At 37.4% G+C, this 24,207-nt stretch overlaps 1 protein-coding gene across 5 annotated transcripts in view; it reads left to right on the top strand.

Annotated features, from left to right (window-relative positions):
* The window catches only part of CHCHD3 (coiled-coil-helix-coiled-coil-helix domain containing 3), a 294,734-nt gene that overhangs the window by 179,740 nt on the left and 90,787 nt on the right, over positions 1-24,207 (top strand). For 3 of the 5 annotated variants that reach the window (XR_003118585.1, XM_025379581.1, XM_025379578.1), the window contains one exon: positions 14,417-14,500. Coding sequence is in view for 4 of the 5 variants with exons in the window: in XM_025379581.1 (XP_025235366.1) it covers positions 14,417-14,500 (84 nt within the window). In the remaining variant the exon portion in view is untranslated. Of the gene's footprint in view, positions 1-13,201; positions 13,217-14,416; positions 14,501-24,207 lie in introns of all 5 variants that reach the window. The other 2 variants (XM_025379579.1, XM_025379577.1) reach the window with 1 other exon arrangement.

Below are 24,207 nucleotides of genomic sequence, written 5' to 3'. Positions count from 1 at the left end.
TCTAAACCAGCCAGGCCTGAGGACTGAGTCAGACAAGAGGACCCTCTGCCTCCCTCCTGTGGCCTTTGCCTTTGCCTCAGGGTGGCTTCTTTAATGGGAAGATGATGGCATGTCTCTCTTCAGTCACCTGGATCCCAGCACTGAGGTGGCTGATTTCCATCCTATCTTGTGTGTGCTGTTGCTTTCTATTTGGATGAGAATGACTCGTGCTTTGAGTGCATTCTCTTCTTTCCATTGCTACCTTCTAAGGCTTCTTTCCCTTCTTACCTGTTTAGGCCTCAGGTTATCATTTGTTGTTCCCATGATCTTACCTCTTAACTTCTTTTCCTTGGTTAGATAAGCCAGAGGCTTTGTACAGAGGCTGAAGGTTTTCAAGAAACCCCTCACTACCCAGTTTGGGGAAAACTGGGATGTTGTAAAGGGCTGAGTGTTCTGTTGTACTTTCATTACCAGTGACCCATTGTGGACGATTTCTTTAGAAAGAAATTTTTATTCCTTAAGTGCTTTTCCAAATTCTATTTTTCTTTTCTTTTCTTTTCTTTTCTTTTCTTTTCTTTTCTTTTCTTTTCTTTTCTTTTCTTTTCTCTTTCTCTGTCTCTCTTTTTTGTTTTTTGAGAGGGAGTCTTGCCCTGTTGCCCAGGCTGGAGTTCAGTGGCGCTGTCTTGGCTCACTGCAACATCCGCCTCCCCGATTCAAGCAACTCTCCTGCCTCAGCCTCCTGAGTAGCTGGGACTACAGGTGCCACCACCATACTCAACTAATTTTTGTATTTTTAGTAGAGATGAGGTTTCACCATATTGGTCAGCCTGGTCTTGAACTCCTGATCTCAGGTGATCTACCCGACTCAGCCTTCCAAAATACTGTGATTAGAGGCATAAGCCACCATGCCTAGCCTCCAAATTCTATTTTTCTTAGAATATAGTAGAGCTGCATCTTAAGGATTTAGTTTTAAAATCAGCATATAAGGTAAACATTTCTTTTGTTCAAAATTATTCTTAGGAGTTCAGTACTGCTAGTTTTTTTTCTATTCTGGATCAGTAGTTTTCTTCAGTTGAGCACTAGATGAAAGTGCTGGCTTTCATTTAAAGGGTTGTGAATGAAACCTGTGTAAGTTCAACCCCTAGAGTTCCATTCACTGGGAAGAGATGCTCACTCTGTGAGGGCGTGTGGGAGATGAGACAGATCGAGAGGAGAGCTGATGTATGCCTCCAGTCTCAGGCTTTCTTGTGGAGTAAGTGGAGCTCTGGGTACTACTGAAATTATTCTCTCTCCCTCCATCACCCTGGGCAGTTGAGTTTGCGTAAGTTAAATGTCTGTATGATGTAATTATACCAGCCTCTGTAAAGAAACGTAAACAGGATGAACATGCCTGATTATTTTCTGGCCTTCCTCGTTTTTATGTAGAAGATAAGAATGAGTGTGAGTTGGTTAGCAGCAATGAGTTGAAGTTGTTTTAGAAAAGTGGCCCCTTGCAGCCCCAGTCTTACCTATTTGAGTTTGCCAGGTGGTATGAGGTTCAGGAGGCAGCCCAGCGAATATTGCTAAGGCAAAGGCTCTGTTCTGGTAGTTGCAAACCCACTGCCGGTGCCAAGTCAGGCAGAGAAGGAACATTGCTGCTGCCACACAGTGTCTGCCCCTGGCAACCAGGTGTCATATATACATGGTTATTTCCAAATGTTGTTTAATATGTGCCCCTAGCTTCCTAGCAGTTTGGCAGAAGAACATACACATTTATTGAATTTCCTCTGGCCTAGCTGCTTAGTAGATTCAAAATGAATAATAGAGGAAATGTTGTGGTAAATGTAATGCATGAAATGTGGATGTTAGAGGGGTCTTAGATATTATTTAGCCTGTCCTCTGAATTGTACAGATAAGAGACAGATTCAGAAAGGTGAGGTGATTTGTTGTAGACCATGAGTTAGCAGCCAAGATGGAATGGAAGCTTTAATTGATGCCTATTTTGTTGCTTTCTCTACTTGATAGAACTTACGGATCAAATAGTATTCCATAAGTTCAATTGAATTTACTCAGCCTGGCCTGCTAAGTGAAGCAATTCTAAAGGGAACTCATATATACAAACACATGTAAACCTCATTCCCTGCTGGTTTACATTCTGTTTGAAGTGGAAGTTGGTGTTTGTTGTCATCATTTTGTTTTGTGTTAGTTAACAAATCTGATTATGTGGCGGCCATAGGAGTGTGCCCTTTAGCTGTATCTTTAAGAGAACCTGCTTCAAAGGGTGTGGTGCAGTTAGCTGACAGCATCAAGCTGCTGCACCTTTGGGATCCACCACATGCTCTGGGGCTCCCCGTCAGCCTGGCTAAGATTTTCCCAGAGCTGTGTATGATCTTCATTCCTTCCCTGCTGTTGCTGGTATCAGACCTTCAGCAGGGTCTGAGGCTCTCCTGCTTTCTTCTGCTCCTTCTCTCTTCCACCCTTCCCACATATGTCCCCATAATCAGTCTCCTGTACTTTATGTCTCAGCATCTGCATCCCAGAAGACCTGAACCGACATAGTATACAGGTTGATTTGAAGTTATTTTTAGTGTAGTGTGCAATAACGGTTGCAGAAAATCTTTAAAAATGAATCTTTATGTTGAGTAGGGCTGAAAATTGCTACAAATGTTTGATTAGTCATTTTTTACATTTTCTTCTCTTAACTTGAAGTCAACATGTGGAGAAATAAAGTCAGAGCGATGGGAAGTACACTGTTGTCAAGAGACAGGAGTCCCAGAACCAATTCTCTTTCTGACCTTCAAGAATTCCCTTCACCGACAAAGAGCTTGGAGCCTCACTTACTTCCTAGAAAATGAACTGAGTGATCTCTGGATGTTTTCTTCAGCTCTGAATGTGAAACAGATTGCAAGAAAAGAGGTTGAGTGGCCAATTGGTCCCAATAGTGTGAACATTAAGTCTAAATTTAAATTGAACAAATACAAGTTAGTACAAAGAAAGGGAATTCAGAAGTTGTGCGGTAATTGTCTCCATGTTGTTGTCCAATTTATTTGTCAGTTCACTGACACCAAATACCTTGGTGCAGATAGCGCAGTTTAACTAGTGTCTCTATGTCAGAGTGCTTCTGAGATTTTTAATCTCCATGGTAAAACAAGATTATATGTAAGTGCCTGGAAATGGAAGTTTTATTTCCCACAATGTGGAATAAGAAGATAGAGATATTTTAGTATAATTGCACCTTAAGTTATATAACTCAAAATGCTTAGTATTTATTCCCACTCTGTACTCACAACAGCTGTAGTTTAGAGTTGAGACCACCCTGCTTTTACGAGTGATGGTAGCATTCAGTAGTTGATAACACCAATCTGTGCTGCAGCTGCCTTTGATAGTAAAAGCCCGTTCCTTCTCTAAGTCCATATAATCACATGGTTTTATAGAATATGGCCTCTTTTACCACTTTTTCATCTTTCAGTGCTAATTCTTAGCTTTAAAGTTTTTAAGCTTGCTAATGATGCTGTGACATAGAGTCCTTAATTTATTTTATAGAATTTAGCTTTTTGGAGCTGTATTTTATGTTCAGTTGCTGAATTTGCTTCACCATGGTCTTTTAGGCTTGTTAGCTGTTTATATTCACTTGTGTCTTTCATAAGCATGTAGTAGCTGAAGCTATTGTCATTAGAGAAGATAAGACTGCTTGTGTTAGAACTCTGAACCCTAGCAGTTCATTTCATTTTTGATTCAGCATTTATTTAACGTTTCTTATGGGTTGGGGATTGTGATCAGTGTTCTTGTCTTAAATGGATGTTGGGCGGAGAGCACAGAGCATATGCCACTGAACTGATGTGGTGATATGTTTCAGCACCTTTCATGTTGAAATGTCATGTTACTTTGTAACATGAAACTTGTAAGTTATAATGGAATCACAATATGCCTTGTTCTCAGGAATTATATATAAAATATTTGACAACAGGTATGGCATAGTCACTGCCCAAGCAGAACAAATGTTAAACAACTAGAACCAGTTCATGTCAACGGAATCTCAGCCCTGCCTGATCTGAACATAAGTTAAATGGATTCAAAGTCTTATATGTGATAGAAGCTTTGATTCTGGTTTTACCAGAAGCTGTAGGAAAGAAAGAGCTTTTGTACATATTTTATATATTTTCTCACTGGGAAATGATTCATTACATTACAAAGATGTGAGCCACTCTCATTGCTTTTGTGCTTTATGCCTTTGCAATTCAACCCTACCACCAGATGATAGATAGCACAAGAAGACCCAACCCCAATTCTACAATATGTACAGACATTTATTGAATAAAACTTTATTAGAAAGCCAGTACAAAATGATTCATACTACCTGTTTTGTAAAACTCAACGAAGTTGCCGTTTTCTGTTCTTTTAAGTACTTTCTTTGCAAGAAAGTTTCACCTGAGACAGATGACAAACAACAATCCTCTTGTAGTAGTAGTCTGTTCTTATGCTGCTAATAAAGATATACCAGAGAGTGGGTAATTTATAAAGAAAAAGAGGTTTAATGGACTCACAGTTCCACGTAGCTGGTGAAGCCTCACAATCATGGCAGAAGGCAAAGGAAGAGCAAAGTCACATCTTACATAGTGGCAGGCAAAGAGCTTGTGCAGAGGAATTCCCCTTTATACAACCATCAGATCTCATGAGACTTACTCACTATCATGAGAACAGCACAGGAAAAGTCCGCCCCCATGATTCAGTTACTTCCCACTGGGTCCCTCCCATGACACGTGGGAATTAGGGGAGCTGCAGTTCAATATGAGATTTGGGTGGGTACACAGCCTAACTATATCACCTCTTAAACCTGTGGTTCTCCACAGAGGCGATTTTGCCTCCTAGGCAACTTTTGGCAATGTCTGGAGACATTTTGTTTGTCACAACTCAGAGCTGGGGTAGTGCTGCTGGGCTGTATGGATTAGAGGCCATGAGTCCTGCTAAACGTTCTACAGTATGTAAGACCTGTCTCCATAACAAAGAATTATCTGGTCCAAATTGTTGATAGTGCCAAAGATAAGAATCTCTGTCTTAAACACATGGCTGAATACAGAGCTTTTTAGGGATCAACTCCGAGGCACCATTCCTACAGTAAAAGCTAGAGGCCTCATTGGATTTCTTTAACCTGTTCATGCAGCAGATGTAGGAGTGTCTTTATAATATGGCAGCTAATTCTGATATCTTTGTGATAGCTCTCATTTTACTAATAAGAACTCATATCTAACATTTATCATGCTGGTTAATGGACCATTTTCACCAATAAAATCCCATTTCCAGCAGTCATTTTGCTAATTAGCAAAACATCACTGTTGATTAAGGCATGGGTGACTGAAGCGCTCCTCTACTTTTCGAGCTTCTAATAAGAATACTTGTTGATTGCTCCTGGATTGTGCATTCCTCAGTAACTTGCTGGCAGCACTTAATTCAGAACTTACATAATAATGTACACATAAAATCACACTGTATATCATGTAGTAGTTTGAACTAAATCGTGGACATTAGGACAGATTTCCTTCCCAGAAGCTGTACCTACTTACTTCGTACAAACTCTTGCACTCAGTGCAGTTCATTTGATACAGCTGCTGTGTACTGACTGTTTCCTTATGGAAAGTACAGATCTAGGTTGAGCCAAAGATATAGACAGAGAGGAGGAAAGCCCTTCTCTTGTCTCAGAGAGTTTACAGTTAAGGAGAGGAGCAGTGGGTAAGTAAGCATGTATCATACAAGGTAAAATAAAAAAACAAGTGCCATAGGAAACATACTGAAAGGTTTTATTAGCTGCAAAAGTAGGAGAAGCAGCTAGGGTGTGACTTGGCAAAGACTCTGGAAGTAATGTCCAAGATGGTTTTGGAACATGGGTGCTGGGCTGGGTCAGTGCATGGTGATGTGGTGATTCCACAGAGTGGACATGGGCACCCAAGTATTCTGTCTCCTCACTGAGTTTCTTACTCTGTCATAGTGCAAATAACTTCCAAATTATGAAATAAAACTAGAAAACTGGAGGAGTAAATACATAGTTAACAATTGTCCCTTCTCTCTCAAGCTGTAGAAGAAAGTTTATAAAACTGGTTCTAATTTCATCCGGCACTGCATTTTGCTTCTTTTGTTAGACACTATGATATACATAAAAGTTATAAGAGAACTTCTGGGATAATTTAAAGCAAAACACCACCAGATCACTTTCTATTCAAAATTTGTGTACTCCAACAACCTCCTCTCTTTATTCAATGTCATCTTTACTGTTTAATTTCAAAAATCATTCATTTTTGGCTCTCCATTTTTATTTAAGAGAATAGTAGATATACCTTTGCATTAGTCCATTTTCACACTGCCATAAAGAAATACCTGAGACTGGGTAGTTTATAACGAGGTTTAATTGACTTACAGTCTCACATGGCTGAGGAGGCCTCAGGAATCTTACAATCATGGCAGAAGGCAAAGGGGAAGCAAGCACCTTTTTTTACAAGGTGGTAGGAGAGAGTAAGAGCCTGTGAAAGAGAAACCTTCAGACCCTTAGAAAGCCATCGCTCATGATCACCGGAACTGCTCAGGGGAAACCGGCCCCTTGATCCAGTCACTTCCTACCAGGTCTGTCCCTCGACATGCGGGGATTATGGATTTACAGTTTGAGATGAAATTTGGGTAGGGACACAGAGCCAAACCATATCATTCCACCCTGGCCCCTGCCAAATCTAAGGTTCTTTTTACATTTCAAAATTAATCAGGCCTTCCCCACAGTCCCCAAGAGTCTTAGCTCATTCCAGCATTAACCCAAAAGTCCAAGTCCAAAGTCTCATTTGAGGCAAGGAAAATCTCTTCTGTGTAGGAGCCTGTAAAATCAAAAGCAAGTTAGTTACCGCCAAGATACAGTGGGGGTACTGGCATTGGGTAAGTGCTCTCATTCCATATAGGAGAAATTGGCCAAAATAAAGGGGCTGCAGGTCCTATGCAAGTCCAAAATCCATCAGGGCAGCCATGAAGTCTTAAAGCTCTAAAAAAATCTCCTTTGACTCCATGTCTCATGTCTCGTGTCTCATGTCTAGGTCTCATGTCTCATGCCATGCAAGAGATGGGCTCCCATGGCCTTAGATAGCTTCACCTCTGTGTTTTTGCAGGGTACTGCCCCCATGCTGCTGTCATGGACTGGCATTGAGTGCCTGTGGCGTTTCCAGGTATACTGTGCAAGCTGTCAGTGGATCTACCATTCTGGGGTCTAGAGGACGGTGGCCCTCTTCTCACAGGTTCACTAGGCAGTGCCCCAGTAGGGACTCTGCATGGGGCCTCCAACCCTGCATTTTCCTTCTGCACTGTCCGAGCAGAGGTTCTCCATGAGGGCTTTGCCCCTGCAGCAGACTTCTGCCTGGATATCCAGGCTTTTCCATACATCCTCTGAAATCTAGGTGGAGGTTCTCAAACCTCAGTTATTGACCTCTGTGCACTTGCAGGCCCAACATCACATGCAAGCCACTAAGGCTTGGGGCTTGCACCCTCTGAAGCAATGGCCTGAGCTGTACCTTGGCCCCTTTTAGCCATGACTAGAGCTGGAGCTGCTGGGACTCAGGGAACCAAGTCCTGAGGCTGCACACAGCAACAAGGCCCTGGGTCTGGTCCACGCAACCGTTTTTCCCTCCTTGGCCTCTGGGCCTATGATGGGAGGGGCTGCTGTGAAGGCCTCTGACATGCCCTGGAGACATTTTGCCCATTGCCTTGGTGATTAACATTCAGCTCCTTGTTACTCTTACAAATCTTTTCAACTGGCTTGAATTTCTCCCCAGAAAAATAGGTTTTTATTTTCTACTGCATGATCAGGCTGCCAATTTTCCAACCTTTTATGCCATGCTTCCCTTTTAAACATAAGTTCCCATTTCACATCATCTCTCTCAAGTTCAAAGTTTCACAGTTCTCTAGGGCAGGGGCAAAATGCCACCAGTGTCTTTGCTAAACCATAGCAAGTGTCACCTTTGCTCCAGTTCCCAGTACGTTCCTCATCTCTATCTTGAGACCACCTCAGCCTGGATTTCATGGTCCATATCACTATCAGCATTTTGGTCAAAACTGTTCAACAAGTCTCTCAGAAGTTCCAAACTTTCCCATATCTTCCTGTCATCTTCTGAGATCACCAAATTGTCCCAACCTCTGTCCATTACCCAGTTCCAAACTTGCTTCCACATTTTCTATATCTTTATAGCAGTGCTCCACTACCTTGGTACCACACTGCTATATCTTTATAGCAGTGTGAAAATGAAATAAGTTCACAGTTGTGCTTCCTGGGAAGGCCTCAGGAAACTTACAATCATGGTGGAAGGCAAAGGGAAAGCAGGAACCGTTTTCACAAGGCAGCCGGAGAGTGAAAGAGCGTGTGAAGGAGGAACCATTAAACACTTATAAAACCATCAGATCTTGTGAGCACCCACTCGCTATCACAAGAATAGCAGGGGGATCCTCCCCCATGATCCAGTCACCTCCCATTTGGGCCGTCCCTCCACATGTGAGGATTATGGGGATTACAGATCAAGATAAGATTTGGGTGGGGACACAGAGCCAAACCATATCATATCCGTGTGTGGCAAAGGACATAATCAGTTGACTGTTTTCAGTATGTTATTAGTATGAAAAAGTTTAAAATGTCGATCAGGGCTCTTGAAACTCTGAGAAGGGGAAGACAAAACAAACAATGACACCAGCTGCCCTGATCTAATCCTGGGTGCTTGGGTTTGAGTTCCAGACTTCAGATAAGGAAGTATATTGGAAGAATGGACTTTTGTCTTTCATCTCTCTGGTCTATGTTCACCTTCCATTAGGTGTTATAGCGTTAGTGGACATCAGTGCAGTTTAACATTTCAAGCTGGGGTCTGCTTATAGCTGATGCTTATGCCTCATTGAAAAATATAATAGGTTGGACATCCTTTAAGTTCACCTAGATGAGTTACCCTACTGAAGGTCACCCTCTGGTATGGTTTGGAAAACAGTGCTGAAAGTATAATTCTTTGTTTATTAATGCCACTTGGTAAAGACTCAGTGAACCCTATGTAATTTCTCCTAACGAAAGTCTAGAATTCAATTAATTGAATACATGGCTACTTTAATTATTCTGTTATGGCTAATTGATATTCACAGCGATCATGTTTTACAGCTTCTAAATGCAATATTACCTTACAAGTTTATGGTTCAGCCTCCTTTGATATTTCAATTCTTTTTCTGTTTTATGTCAGCATATAATTTTATTAGGTTCGTATATATTGCACCTCATATGTAGTTTTGACAATAAATAAAGGTCTTTTTCCTACTGTTATTTGCTCATCTGCCTATGTGAGTTGTAAAATAGATTTTGCCTACCGTAGATTATCCATATCATAGTGAAAGATTAATCTTTCTCAGTTCTTTATATGTATGCTTCAGATTGTTAAAATATTTAGAATAAAAGAGCCCTGATCGACATCGATAATGAAATGTTACTTTGTATATCAAGCACAAGGCATGTTAAGGCAAGGTTCTATGCTACGGGAAAGCTTGTATATTTTAAATGACAAAGTTCCCTGAAATGTCTGTATCCAATTTTTAATAGCTCAGTGTAAAAAACAAAGCAGGTACCTATTCAAGTTTCCATGAGATAACACTACGAAGCCAGAGATTACTAGGATTTAGAAAAGACAACAATGCTCTAACAACATAAACAGGACATTATCTGTGCTAAGTGATTATGATGTCACCGAGTTCCCAGTGCCGTGCAGTTGGTGCCACACCTGAGTCCCCAGGAGCAACCAGGGTTAAAAGGGTGTAGTAATGCCAAAAAGTTTGTGCTATGAAGATTTAGCCTGGACTATTCATGGGAAGGTAAAGTTCCTATCAGCGCAGTATGTTATATTCATAATCCCAGTTTTCTTTTGTATAAACTTTATTATACCCCTTGTTGTAAAGCACCTTCAAGTCCATTCTGAAAAGAGACAAGTCTTTAAGGAAGTAAACATACGTACTTCACTTTTAACCTAGCTATCAACACCAAGTTAAAACATCAAAATGTTTGTGTTGGGTTCCTTAAACTTGATTTCCATATTTTTTTTGTGTTCTGGCATTATGGGATACTCTAGTTTTCCATAATGATCCACTTATGTACATTGTGTCACATTTTCAAGTCCAGTCACATTATCCCAAATCTGGCAAGATCTGAAAACTATTCTATACTTATTTCTTCTAGGAATAGCAAATAGCAGATGGGGAAAAATGTTTTATATTATTTTTTTCCCAAGATAGATTCTATATCAATAAATAATGTTGTAATCCTCTTTGTTTTTATTTGTTCATTTACAATGATTGTCTGTTAGAGAGCTCTACGGAGTTTTATTTCCTTGCAGTAGGTTTACTACTTTTTTAAAGTTGAATGTGACTCCCCATCCTCAGCAGCTATTAGCTTAGTCAATGTATTCTAGGCTTATTTAAGTTTCAGGATTCATATCGTGTGACTTTTCCTCCTAGCATCATATTAACTGTTTCAAAGCAATGTGCTATTAAAGTGTTGTGGCCATGTTTCTTACTTTGTTATTCTTCCCAGTGGATCTCAAACTATTGATTCTGTTTGCAGTCCAGGGAAAGATGTGTGCTGCTGGCCTATAATTTGGTGGTGTTGGGTCTTAGGAAATATTCCCTTCTTTGGTCTTTAGTGTACACATCTGAACTTTGGACATGTTATTTTAAACTTTTTCAAGGATCATGTCTTAGAAAAGTGAGCATATATCTGTACATCCTTTATTTAGGTTGTAATCAGCTTTTCAAAATTAAATTTGTTGATTGATGCAGTGTCCTCAGTAGGCTCAAGTGTAGTGTTTTCTAAATAATGATAATGGAATGTCCATTATGATTTCTTTGCATTTTAAAAAATCTCACTGTGTGAACAAAAGGAACATTACCTAGTCTGAGTGTTTTAATATCCAGTGTAGATAATGCCATATATTGAATGGGGGAGAAAACCAGGTGCTGATACATTCAGGATTTAGTAGGCAATACAATTTCCATGCTATCTATAACTGTTCAAGTTGTTAAAACAAATTTTTTGAATTGTTAATATAATTATTTAATAGGTCACTCTTTTAGATGTCCTCAGTGCTATATTTCCATCTCATAGTCAAGTGTAAACATGAGTAATATTGATATTTAAAAGATTTTTTTTCTGATTACAGAAATAATAACTGTTCATTATAGGAAATAAGAAACAGTCCAAATAATATATCCCACTGCATATGTCATAACTACTATAACATCTTACCATACTTTACACTTTTTTCCATGTCAATATAAACAAGTACTCCACCTTCTCCCTCCCTCCCTTCTGCTCCTCCCTCCCCCATTTCTCATGCAAAATTAGGAACTTAGGGCACACCCTATTTTATGACATGTTTTTTTCTCACTTAACATTCTGAGTTTTAAAAACTTAATTTTTTATTAAGATATCAGCTTTCAAGGACTCTTACTGTTTGATTATATGGCTGATTCAAAATCTTTATAATCAGTATCCTATTGCCAGATTCTTATTTACCCAAACCTTTATTGTTCACTCTTAGTTGTTGCTTTTAATAATGCTCGTTGCATTTTCTTAGATGTAAATACTCTTTTGTTTTAATATTTGCTAGGATTGAATGCCTGGAAGTCAAACTGGCCACATAAGAAAATTAATGATAATAATGATTTATACACACATTCGCACATTTATAGTTATTATTATAAATTTTAGTATGCTTAATTTATATTCATTTTTAAAATTTATGTAGTTAAATTCATTCTTTCTGATATACAATTCTATGAGTTTTGACAAGTGCATATAATTATGTAACCACCACCACAATCAAGAAACCCATTCATTTCCTCACCTTAAAAAATTTCTTCCTTTTGCCCCTTGACTATTAAGTATGTTGGTTTTTCATTCTGAACATATGAAGAAGCAAAAATAAGAAAATAGATACCACCCATAAGTTTACCATTCTGCTGTAACCTCTGTTGACATTTTGTAAAATACCCTTCTGTTTTTTTTGGGGGTCTTTTGTTTTTGTTTTTTCTCTTCGTCTTCCCTACAAAAAAAGAGGTTATACTGCCTGTTGGTTTATATAGCTTTTTTCTTTTTTACGTGGTATACTTTGAGAACATATTTCATTTAGCCATTGGTTTGTTTTTGTTTCGCTGCAATTCTAAACAGCCTTGTAATGAAGTCTAAAAAGCCCTATCATGAACATCTTTGCATATAGTACTTAAGAAAAGTACCGTAAGTAGTGTTTTTAGGTCTCAGTGCATATGTGCATTTTAAAGACTTGTTAATTTTATCTGATTGATTTATAAAATGGGTATACCAATTTATATTCTGACCAGCAGTGTATAGGAGAGCCTGTTTTCTTATATCCTTGCCAATATTGAGTATTTTTATTTTACATTTTTGTTAGTTGGCGAATGAATAATATTAGACACCGTATTACCTTAATTTGTACTATCTGATTTGCTGTGGGGTTGGATTTTTTTCATGTGTTTATTATTCATATTTTTTTGTGTGTTCATTTCTAGTTTATATTGTTTGTGTATATTTCTTTTTTTTTTTTTTTTTTTTGGCAGGGAGAGGAGTGGGGGATGAGGCTTTTCTTTTTTAAGTTCTCTGTACGTTAATAACGTTAACTCTCCCAGTTATATGTTGGATTTCTTTTCCTCTTTTTGTTACTTGCTGCTTCTTTGGATTTTATAGTGCTTTTGTTTTATGGAGTTTCTTATGAGTCTATTCTTTTTCATTTTCTTTATTTATATTTTGGGTTTTTATGTTGAATTTAGAGAGGTCTTTTCTCTTTAGATTATGTAGTCATGTATATTAGATTTGAAATTCGTTTGCTTTTTGTTTCATATTCCTAACAGTCTAATAAAATTTTTACTGTGCTGTACCAGGGAGCCATAGATTATATACTTGTATATGAGTGTACTTTAATCTAATCTTAACATTGTATTTGTTTTTATTTATTCTTATGCTTCCAAGCAGCATGTACTTTTTATTGAATCTTCTATTCAAACTGTAACAGTATAGTGACATTAAAATGTGTCTCAAGTTAAGCATTTCCTTTTTATTTTTTCCCCATTACCTTCTTTGACTTGCATTTTAAATATTATCCGTCAGATTTTGTGTGTGTGTGAAATTAGGAAAAAACAGTACTTACGTTGTTAAATAACTGTTTATTTTATTTTTAACATGCCGCAGGATATTGAAGACAAAGTAAGTAGCAAAACAGCAACCTATAAATGTGCAAGTACTTCACCTAAACTAACCAGATAGTTGAGTAGACAGGCACCTTGACATCTGAAATAGGCAATACTTGGTCATTTAACGAAAGAATTTTGGTGAAGTAGCACAAGGATGGGAATGCCTAAATATATACTTGTTAATGGATGGCTGGATGCATACAATTAAAAAATATATATATACACACTTTACATATTAAAAGTAATATATATACTTTGTTTATATAAATTAAAAGATACACGCACATATATACCTATATATCTGTATATAATATATATAGATACATATATACACACACACACTTTCTTATAAGTTGTAGTCAGGCATATATTCAGCATTCACTGAGCAAAAAATATGTTGAAAACAAAATCTAACTCAGAGTGATATAGGAAAGTCTCATCCCTCAGAGATAAAGGCCAATTAAACATAATATTCAAGATACCAACCTTAATTTAAGAAATACATTTTTTTACACAAATCTTGAAAAATATCCATAAGTAGCCATCTTCATCATTTTTTAAAGAACCAAAAATATTTTACTTGTTTTGATTTTATTTTAAAAAATCTTATGAATTGAAAGTGCAATAACTAAAGTTTTTTAAATTACTTTAAATTATTGTTATTTATTATTATTATTTTGAATTATTGAAATAAATAAATATAGTAGTTTTTGTTTCCGTTCTTCCATAACAATTCTTTACATAAAGGGAAGTAGAACAATGTATGTATTTATTTGCAGGTAATTAACTGTTCTTAAACAAGATTTATGTGCAAAATGTTATTTAGGCATTACTTTTTTGTTCAAAAAAGGTTAAGAGCCATGTATCTTATGCCCAGGATAAAATTAAAGTTTTGTTGTACAAAATATTAATCCTTGAAATTACTCTTCGATAGGCAAGTTAAATAAGAGTCTGTTTTGTGCTGTATTCTGACATTTCCAAATATATCTGGACAAAATAGGACACAGCTGTTACAGTGAAAAATACAATGCGGACTTATTCTTTACATTTAAATACAGCAATCATCATCTTAATGTTTTTCTATGGCAGAGACCTAATAGATTGCAAAAATCTTCAGATTTGTATTCTTATTTCTAATGCAATTTATTCTTGACTTTTGCTTTGCTGTTGCTGCTTTTTCTTGATATAGTATATTCCTCATTTCTTTTTTTAGGCTAGGCAGCTGGAAGAGAAAGACCGAGTGCTAAAGAAGCAGGATGCATTCTACAAAGAACAGCTGGCTAGACTGGAGGAGAGGGTATGACTATTTTTGTCATTGATTCTATTACCACATCTGCTGCTTTCTTGTATATTTATTTAAAAATTAGTTAATTAGAACTTCAACTGCTTTTCCTGGTTGTAAAGTGACCAGGAAGTGAAGAAGCAAAGCAGGCAGGTAGGTAGTTCATCCTCTGTAACAATGTCATTTTTTCTTTGGTCACTTTGGAATGGTTGCATTATTTGTTCACTGATGCATTTTACCACTTTGGGACCTACCAAATGCAGATACTTTTTTATATGTTTAGAATCTACATTGCCTCCAGGTCACACAGTACACTGCTACTCTTATCTCCCCCAAACGTTGACTAAACTTTAGTACACTCTTAAAAATGGTAGCGTTTTAAAGGATATATTTATTTTCGTTTATCTTTTATTTTTTTGCTATTTTCTTTTTGAGATGGAATCTCACTCTATCACCTAGACTGGAGTGCAGTGGTGTGATCTTGGTTCGCTGCAACCTCTGCCTACCGGGTTCAAGCAGCTCTCATGCCTTCGCCTCCTGAGAGCTGGGATTACGGGCGTGCACCACCATGCCTGGCTAAGTTTTGTATTTTTATTAGAGATAGGGTTTCACCATGTTGTCCACGCTGGTCTCGAACTCCTGGCCTCAAGTGATCTGCCTGCCTTAGCCTCCCAAAGTGCTGGGATTACAGGCATAAGCCACTGGCGCCTGGCAGGGTATATCTTCTTTCTGAAAACTCAGTTTCACTGCATTTGTAGTTAAGAAATGAATGTCTCCTTCAGGAGAGGTGGATAGGAGCTGAATAGTAGAAGTTAAACATGAGTTAGAAGGAAAAAGAGATAGGGTGTCAAGTCAGCATGGGTCTAGCATTGGACAGAGATGGACAAAAGAAGGCAGTGAGTTTAAGAATGAGAGTTTGAGCACCTTGTCAGTGCCCTCTTCAATAAAGTAGGTTGGTTATTTAGATTAATTGGTTATCTAGATTAATAGACCATGAGGTTGCAGAGTGAGCTCTCTTTTTCTTTTGAATGAAACTCTCAAAATTTTATTTGTTGAAAATGTTACTTGATAAGAAAATAGGAAAAAATAAGAAATACAATATTAACCCTCACTCAGTACAGTTATGTGTATGTTAAATGTGTTTGCTGTCTCCGTATGTTACCGAACTGAGTACCTCTTGAATGTAGAGAGCATTTTCTCATTCATTTAGCAGATATTTACTTAAGCACCTAATATATGTTTGGCCCTGGTCTTGTGCCAGCAGCTTTGTACTAGTGAAGAAAATGAGGTAAACATCTGTCTTCCTGGAGCTTAAATTCAATTTAAAACCAGAATACATATTGTATGGCAGGTTATGATAATTTCGAGAGGACTAAAATGGGAAAAATCCCAGGGCTGGGGTTTAGGCATGGAGTTGGGTAGAGAGGGAAGATCTCTCTGTTGAGGTGACATTTGGGAAGAGGCCTATGGTAATAGGGAAGCAAACCATTGCCAAAACCACGAAGCAGGCATGAACTTGGCGTGTTTGGGAAGGCTGGGGGATTTGGGAACAGACAAGCCCTCTGGATGCTGTCTTGGGCAAGAGTTGAAGCAACAGAGAATTAGTAAGAAATATGGCAGTAATTCGGAAAAGGGATGACTGGTGTGGGTCTGAGTGCCGGCAGGGGAAGTAATGAAATGTGGTTCAGTATTTTAAAGGTAGAGCTGACCAGATTTGCTGATGGCTTTGAACATGAGTGAAGAAAGAAAAGACTCAAACTCTAGGTTTATGGCTTTTATAACTAGAAGGTTTTTTTCACAGGGGAAGATTCTTAAGATATGGATTGGGATGTTGGTGGTAGAGGAAATCAGGAGTTTCATTACGGATATGTTAAGCTTGGGACACTTCAGACATTGAAGTAGAGATGTTGAATAGGCATAAAATTGAATGGTTTAGAGAATGTCAGGAATTTTTTCTGTAAAGGGCCAGATAGTAAATATTTTAGGCTTTGCACACCACATTTGATTTCTGTGCAGCTACCCAACTCTGCCTTTGTAATGTGGAATCAGAGAAAGCCAACTGTAAATGAATGAGTGTGGCTCTGTTCTAATTGAGGGACCCTAAAGTATGAAGTTCGTATGGTTTTCACACATCACAAAATTTTGCTTAAATTTTTTTTCAACCATTTAAAAATGTAAAACCAAAAACAGGGACTGGGCCTGATTTGGCCCCCTGGTTGTAGTGGGCAGAACTCGGATTTAAAGCATAAGCCTCTGATGTCAGATGCCTTGGATTCAAATTTCTGACCTGGCATTTCCCTGCTGTGTAATGTGGAGCATCTTATTTTACCTCTCAGTTGTTTCATATATTAAGTGATGATTTAATAGTGCTTACCTCACTAATTTGTTAAATGAGCCAATACTCAAAAAGCACCTGTAATAGTGTGTAGCACAGAGTAACCATTCACCCACTAATTGTTTTACTTCTATACCTAGAGCATTGTACATGGCTTAGAGTTTGTGTTAGTCTGTTTTCTCACTGCTATAATGAGCTGTTTGAGACTGGGTAATTTATGAAGGGAAGAAGTTTAATTGACTCACAGTTCTCCGTGGCTAGGGAGGCCTCAGGAAACTTCCAATTATGGCAGAAGGTGAAAGGGAAGCAGGCACCTTTTTCACACAGTGGCAGGAGAGAGAGCATGTGCAGGGGAAACTACTTTTAAACCATCAGATCTGAGAACTCTCTCACTTTCCACAAGAACGGCCTGGGGAAACCACACCCATGATCCAGTTACCTCCCACCAGGTCCCTACCTCAGCATGTGGGCATTACAATTCGAGATGAGATTTGGGTGGGGACACAGAGCCAAACCATATCAGAGTTAGTAAACGTTAAATGAGTGCAAGTGAAAGTTTTTGAGATGATGTACCTGGCACCTGCTTTTCCTCACCCAATGACAGTTTTCTTTGCCGTCAGGTTTTACTATGTTAGGTACCTTATAAACTTGACTTTAATTATTGTCAGGTTCAAGAAAAGGCACTGACAAATATTCTCCCATTTCTCATAGACTCACCAATTTGATTGGTACAAGTGTCTGAGAGGATTTGTTTCTGGCAGATTGAACTTACCTGCTCAACAACTTCTCAACAAATAAACTGTTAGGCATTTTGGCATGAAGTAGAACAAGTGGTAGAAGATTAGATAGACACGATATGATAAAATCAGATTATATATACGCAGAATATATTGTTTTCCTTTTTGAAGATCAGGCTGGAAAGTAGTTAGCCTGCAGTTGAAACTGAAATCTGAGATGCACCAGTAAGCTTAGAATGCTAAGGTGGAACATATACACTACTGTTACTTAATAACTCCACAGTAAGTAATATGTGATAGAAAGAATGTTAGACAAGGAGTCAGAAGGCATGCTTTTGTCATCTTGTGGTGTCTGGTTCTTTATCTGGAAAATGGGGATATACTCTGTTCCTTGCTCATCTTCATGGTGATGGCGGGTAGATCAGATGAGTGTGTACAAGCCCCTTGAAAGCTGGAAAGAGCTTAACAAATATCAGCTGTTGCCATGAAAGAATATCTGCTTACTTTCCATTGTGTATAAGATAATGATAATCATAAAATTAATATCATTCAACTTCCTTGTGTCTTTTGCCCATTTCTGTACAGTCCTGTTTTTGTTTGTCACTGTCATTCTCAAAGTACCCAAGTTGAATTTTGTCACTTTGGATTTCTTCCAGGAATATGTGGGAGACATTTAGGTCTCTAATGATGAAGCATTTTCTAGGCATAATACAAAAGATTGTAAAGGGATTTTCTTTTGTATTACGATGGCAGTGAAAATTACAATGTCTAACTGTTTCTATTAGGAATTCTGCATACACTTTTGTATTAGACAGTGTAAAAATGCTGAATCCATTAATTCGTATTGTAAGAAATAATGATTCTAGTATTAATATAACTTGCAGAATCATCTAACTTACTAGGAAATCCAGGTTGCCTGTGGTTTAAAAGTGTACATAAGCACATATCTTTCCTCTTTTAACCAAATGAAGTGATGAAACTATAAAGTAGATACCAGATGGTGTATCATTAATGGAGAGGGGTGTAGCATCAATGAGTCTTTTGCAGAATCATTCTGAGGGAGATTCCTAAGATAACCTTACCATCTGCACAGCAACTAGATTAACTAACACAGCAATTGTACACGTTATCACTTTTTGATGACTTGAACTATTCATTTTTATTGGCTTGATGCAAATTTCTTTTGAGAGTATGAATCAAAGTGCACTAAACATGTGAAGTACATTTAGTTCTGTAATATAGCTTGATTTGCTTCTTGGATCTATTTTAATAAACTATGTTAATTAGATAATTCCCATGTGTGAATGGAACCCCCTCCACCCAGGTATTTATATTGGCCACTGCACCCAGGAGTCTGAGATAATTTTCTTCTTTCACTAACTTGTTAGGAGTAATAAGTGTAATTTAACTGGACACTGATTTCACCCTCTTTAGAACCAGTTTTCAAAAGCAGCGACACTTTACTGAGAGAGAAGGTCAAAGCCATTTGAAAAGATTTTTTAAGTCCTTATTTCATAGCCAAATGTTGCTAAGTTATCAGTGGCATCTCTGTGAACATTAGAGATATCACATTCAGGCATTTTGCCTAATTGAAAGATACTTAGAGAGTATTAATTCCTGAGTATTAGTATAAGAGACATAGATAGTGTTAATTCCTGGTTGGTGATTTGATGAGAGGAAGCTGAGAACAGCTTTCAAAGAGAAGGTTCTTAAGTGTTTCTAAGAAGTAGTCTCCAAGTCTCTCAAGGAATTCTGTTTGTTTTTTGTCTTCCCAACTTTATTTTTAATTTTTTTCCCAACTTTATTTTTGTTTGTTGTATAATTGACAAATATGTCCATAGTGTTTTATACCTCTTTACGATAGCCACATTTTGTTTATAATATTTGTGATTAGTTGTGTGTGTTTATCTTGTACAGTCCTGAGGACAGAGAGCTCATTTTCTTATTTCTGTATTTTCTGTGTTTTTCTTTGGTTTTTGAGGTTCCATAACTTGCATATTTCTGTATTTTCTACAAGTAGCACAGTCAATGAATTCTAGATTTTCTAAGCTTATGCTGTGAAGTCGTGTTTATGCAATTAGTGTATGGTTTTAAAATACACACAAATGTTTTAATATCTTTTTCACTAACCATTTAAATTCATAATTTAATTCTATCCTGGGAGAAAGTCAAGTTTAACTTTGAATACTTTGTTATTGTTTATAGCATCCTCATTAACATAGCTGATGATAACATTTATTGAGCATTTACATTGTGATTGGCACTTTGCATGGATTGTCTCATTTTATACTCACCAACAACCCTGTGTGGCTGTGCACCCTATTGCTTAGGTGAAGGCTTAAAGTAATTCACCTAAAAACATACAGCCAAAATATGATAGATCTGGATTTGAGCCATGTTCCATGCTTAAGCATTTAGCTGCTGTCTAGTACTAAGTTGAAGATGTTCATTCTGTATGTAAATCCTCTGATTGTAGTGTTAGTTCTTTGGGTCATTCAAGTTAGCTCTTTCCAGTTTCTAATACAACTTTTTAGGTCCTGACGTTATAATTTGATTAATGCTACCTCATAACCTAAAAGTGTTAAGCATTCAAAAATGAATAATTTTCTCCCCGGAATTTGGCATTTCCTGGGAAAATTTGACCAACAAGGAATGAATAAGGTCTTATTACCTAGCAATTACAGCATGATACCCCTAAGAGTTATTTTAATATCTAGTTGTGCTTCTTTCACGTTGAAATAAGAAATTTGTAGTCATTAAAGCAGCTTAAAAGTTTCTTCTTGAGGTCTTCATTCACTTGCTCATACTTTGATAATGCTGCTTTCCATCTTTTCATCTCTTTCCATCTTCTGGAAAGAAAGCAAACTTTTTTTTTTTAACTTTTGACACAGTGTTTTGATAGTTATTTCATCGGAGTCTGGATCGTTGCGTGTTCTTCGGGAGAATGTGTGTTTTTCAGGAGTCTGTTGGTCCTGTGGGAGGGAAGTGAGGGGAGGGACCATGGTGATCGTGTCAGAGAGGGCAGAACCCACAGTCTCCCAGGGGTCTTCCAGGATGAAGGGCCTTGTCTCCCCAGGACATGTTGAAGACTTGAGCTGTTCAATAATGTGTTCTGCATGTATAACTTCTCAATTATGAATTTGAATTGATTTGCTCTATGGAATCCACTTCGCTCTTGGCTTTCCTGAGAATGATGGGGTTTGGCTCAGCCTGAAGCCCTCTTGGCTTGAGGAGCTGAGGGAAATCAGAAAGTTTAGCTAGGTATAATACAATGTTGAATAACCCAGTGATGTGGCATGCATTTTTGCTTTGAGAACTCCTCTCTGTACCTCCCCCACTGCATTTACAATTTATTTGCATTCCTAAATATGAAGATATGTTTGTAAGATTGGCCACTTAAAATATTGTTCTATGTGCTGTATGTAAAAAAATGGAAGACTTATTTTATTAGGCTAGTTTTTCATGGCATATAGTCCAATAGATGCCTCCTTGTCTATAAACATATTATCTATTATTCATCATATGCTTACTATGTTGAAGATCTGCTAAGTGTATACCATCCTTCAAAATTCTCTCCCATGTCAGGATCTTTGCCTTTGTTGTTCCCTGGGATGTTCTTTCCCACCTCTGAATAGCTGTCTCTGACTCCCTTACAAGTTTTAGGTTTTCCTAATGACTATCAGAAACTAGACTTCTGAACCCTGTCTCTGTCATATCAACCTATTTATTTATTTGAAAGCACCCTTCCAGATCTATAATTAGTTTACTCATTACTTGTTAACTTGTTCATGACTGCCTTCCCAGTCATCCAGTAGAAGTTCCACAAAGGCAGAAACTTTGTCTTAGACACCCCTGTATCCCTTATCTGGTGAATCATAAATGCCAGCATGGCATGGATTGCTTTCAGTTTTCAGACACCTCTGGATTTCAGCAGCAATTTGCATACAGACTGCAGGAAATCCCACTGAATTAAGATGGGGAGAGAATTATATAAGCTGAGCAAAAGAGAATAATACAAAGAGAATGGTGAAAAATAAATTGCCACTAAGAAGAGAAGTATATTACTAGTTTGTCACCTGTGGAGAGAGTTGCTAATTAAATTCTAAGGTCATGCTTACATCAAATGAGCAATTTTTAAAAGCCTCTCACTTATGGCAGATGACATATCTTTTATTGCATCATAAAGTGTTGGGCTCATCTGTGTGATTAACTGACTTTTGATTGCATGACTTCTTCTTTCTCAATTAGTACCTTTGCTTCTGTGCTCCTCTGTGTGAAGCTTGGGGAAAAAATAATGCCAACAATGATAATAATGAGAAAAGACAGTAGAACAGGTTATTGTCAGCCCAGTGTGCTTCTTACGGGAAGAAATTATTATGTTTTTTTACTACCAGGTGAAGTCTATCATTGTAAAATATTTCAGTGAGTGAAGCTGGATCAACCTTTTCAAGGGAATAATACAGGATGGATTCACAATTAGACTACTAACATCTGAGATACTAAAATATAAACAATCCTTTTTTGGAGATAGATTACTTAAACTTGGTTTGTGGGATTAAGAAACCGTTTGACATTTCCCCCCGGGACGTGCTTTCTAAACAGTTGCCAATGATTTTAGGTCATGTGGATAACTCATTTTGGCCCTGCCATGTGATAGAGTAAATTTAACACAATAGTTAAAAATGTAACTTCCTGGTAGATGTGCCTACGTAGGTTATACTAGTTTGCACTTGTCAACCTAGAGAGATGTACTATTCCTTTGACACTGGGAAATTTTGTTCTGGCTTCCTCATTCATGTGGAGATCAGGGCAGGTTCCCTGTGGTTTCTGTAGTTACTGAGAGCTACAGAAACAAGAGATGAGGTTCTGTAGTCCACTGGTTTGAATGTTGAAGTTAGTAGAAGCTAATACCACTTTTAATTGTAATGTCTTAAGCAACAGGGGTTTTATTAAAGTGGCTTGGATTGTGTACATTGAGTTACTCTCAATTTTTTGTCATCAACAAGTTATGATAGTTTAAGTAAATGCACTTAGATGTTAATTGTTCGATAGAAAAATTAATAAGACCCGGTATCAATATATCTTTTGTTAACATAATTGACACATTTATAACTTAGGTGCAAAGATGGAACTATTTTACACTCTTCCCCTGCTTTCCTAAAGGAAGTTTATTATTGCAGATATTCCAAAAGTAGCAAGCAAGATTTTTTTTCCTCCTAGTTTGTGCTCTGGGGAAAAAAATCAATACAGTATAGAAGATATGACGGTCTTATCCTTAATTCATTATTCAACAAATCCTCAAAATGCATTGGCTTTTCTGTTAACCTCTCTGAAATTCGAATTGGAAATATGGTTTAGTTAGCCTTGAGCTGCTTTTTAAATTTGGCTTTAGGGATATGAGACTTACGTTTTTTCTAGGGTGAGCTGTTAAAAGTGCATCTAGGTAAAATGATCCCCTTAACCGGAGACTGTTTTTCTATGTCTAACTTTAGAGGAAAGATTTGCAAATCATGGGATCAGCACTTAATTTGGGGCTCTATTTACCATGTAGGCTGTCAAGAAGTATTAACCTTAAGGTAAGATGAGAACATAGAGTACAAAGCTGTGAGTTGATGGCACACAGTACAGTGGTATTAAATAGCATTATCCATCCTGCTTGCTACAGTAAATAGGATTTCACTATTATGATGTGTCAGGGCTTTCAGTGAAATCAAATTTACAAGACACTAAACTGCCATCCTCTCTGCTGAGCAGCTTTATTCTGGGATCTTGCTTTCATATTAGTCCTGTTGGTAGGAAATACTTGTACCAATTGTGCATGGAAATTATAATTTAATGATCTCTTCCTTTTCTTTATTCAGAGCTGAGAATGGACTACTGTGCTTTGCAGTGATAGCCCCAGGGCTCTGAGAAAGAGATAATATACAGTTCAGCTTTAAAGCCCAGCATTGCTTTTTTGTGAGTGCTTGTAATGATCATAAGTGCTGAGATGCCAACAATATGGTTGCATAGTTTCTCAACTCTCCACATTTCCTTTACCTTTTGAAAGGCTACACAATAAAATAATTAGAATCTGTTTACCCTGATGGTTTTAAAAAATGATATGCCACTTGACTGTGTAAAGACAAGGTAAGAAATAAAGCATTGTGAAATCCAGGGAAAATTAATTCACTTTTAAAGATTCTGTACATTTTGGGAAGGCTCAGCAGGCTGTTTTATTTGAAAAACAATTATTTACTCACTTTACTTTCTTTGAGCTTCTTTCTTTCTATTGATAAGAATATTACAGCCAGGAAATCATTATGTTTCCTGCGTATGAGATTGAAATTGGCTAAATCCTTTGAATTTCCTTCACAACCAATTTCAAAGTTAGTGATTGTTTTGCTTCTTGACATCTTGTTTATTTATACATTTCAAATGTACTTCATTTAGGCAGACCAGCCAATGCATATTTCCCTATTTTACTGACTGAAAAATTAAAGTACATGAATATTAAATTTTTTAAAGGAAATTGCAATGCTTGTGTTAGAAAGTGCTCTTCAATCCCAGTTTTATGTTCAGACCATGAGACAGCTGTGCCTCTGTAAGGGATTACGTTTCAACACATTAGCTTCAGTTAAAAAGATATATTTGGTCATTAAAACGTTTGC

Source organism: Theropithecus gelada, chromosome 3, assembly GCF_003255815.1.
Source record: "Theropithecus gelada isolate Dixy chromosome 3, Tgel_1.0, whole genome shotgun sequence".
Lineage (NCBI taxonomy): Eukaryota > Metazoa > Chordata > Mammalia > Primates > Cercopithecidae > Theropithecus > Theropithecus gelada.
Note: the sequence above shows the minus strand (reverse complement) of the source record. Positions and strands in the feature narration are given on the sequence as shown.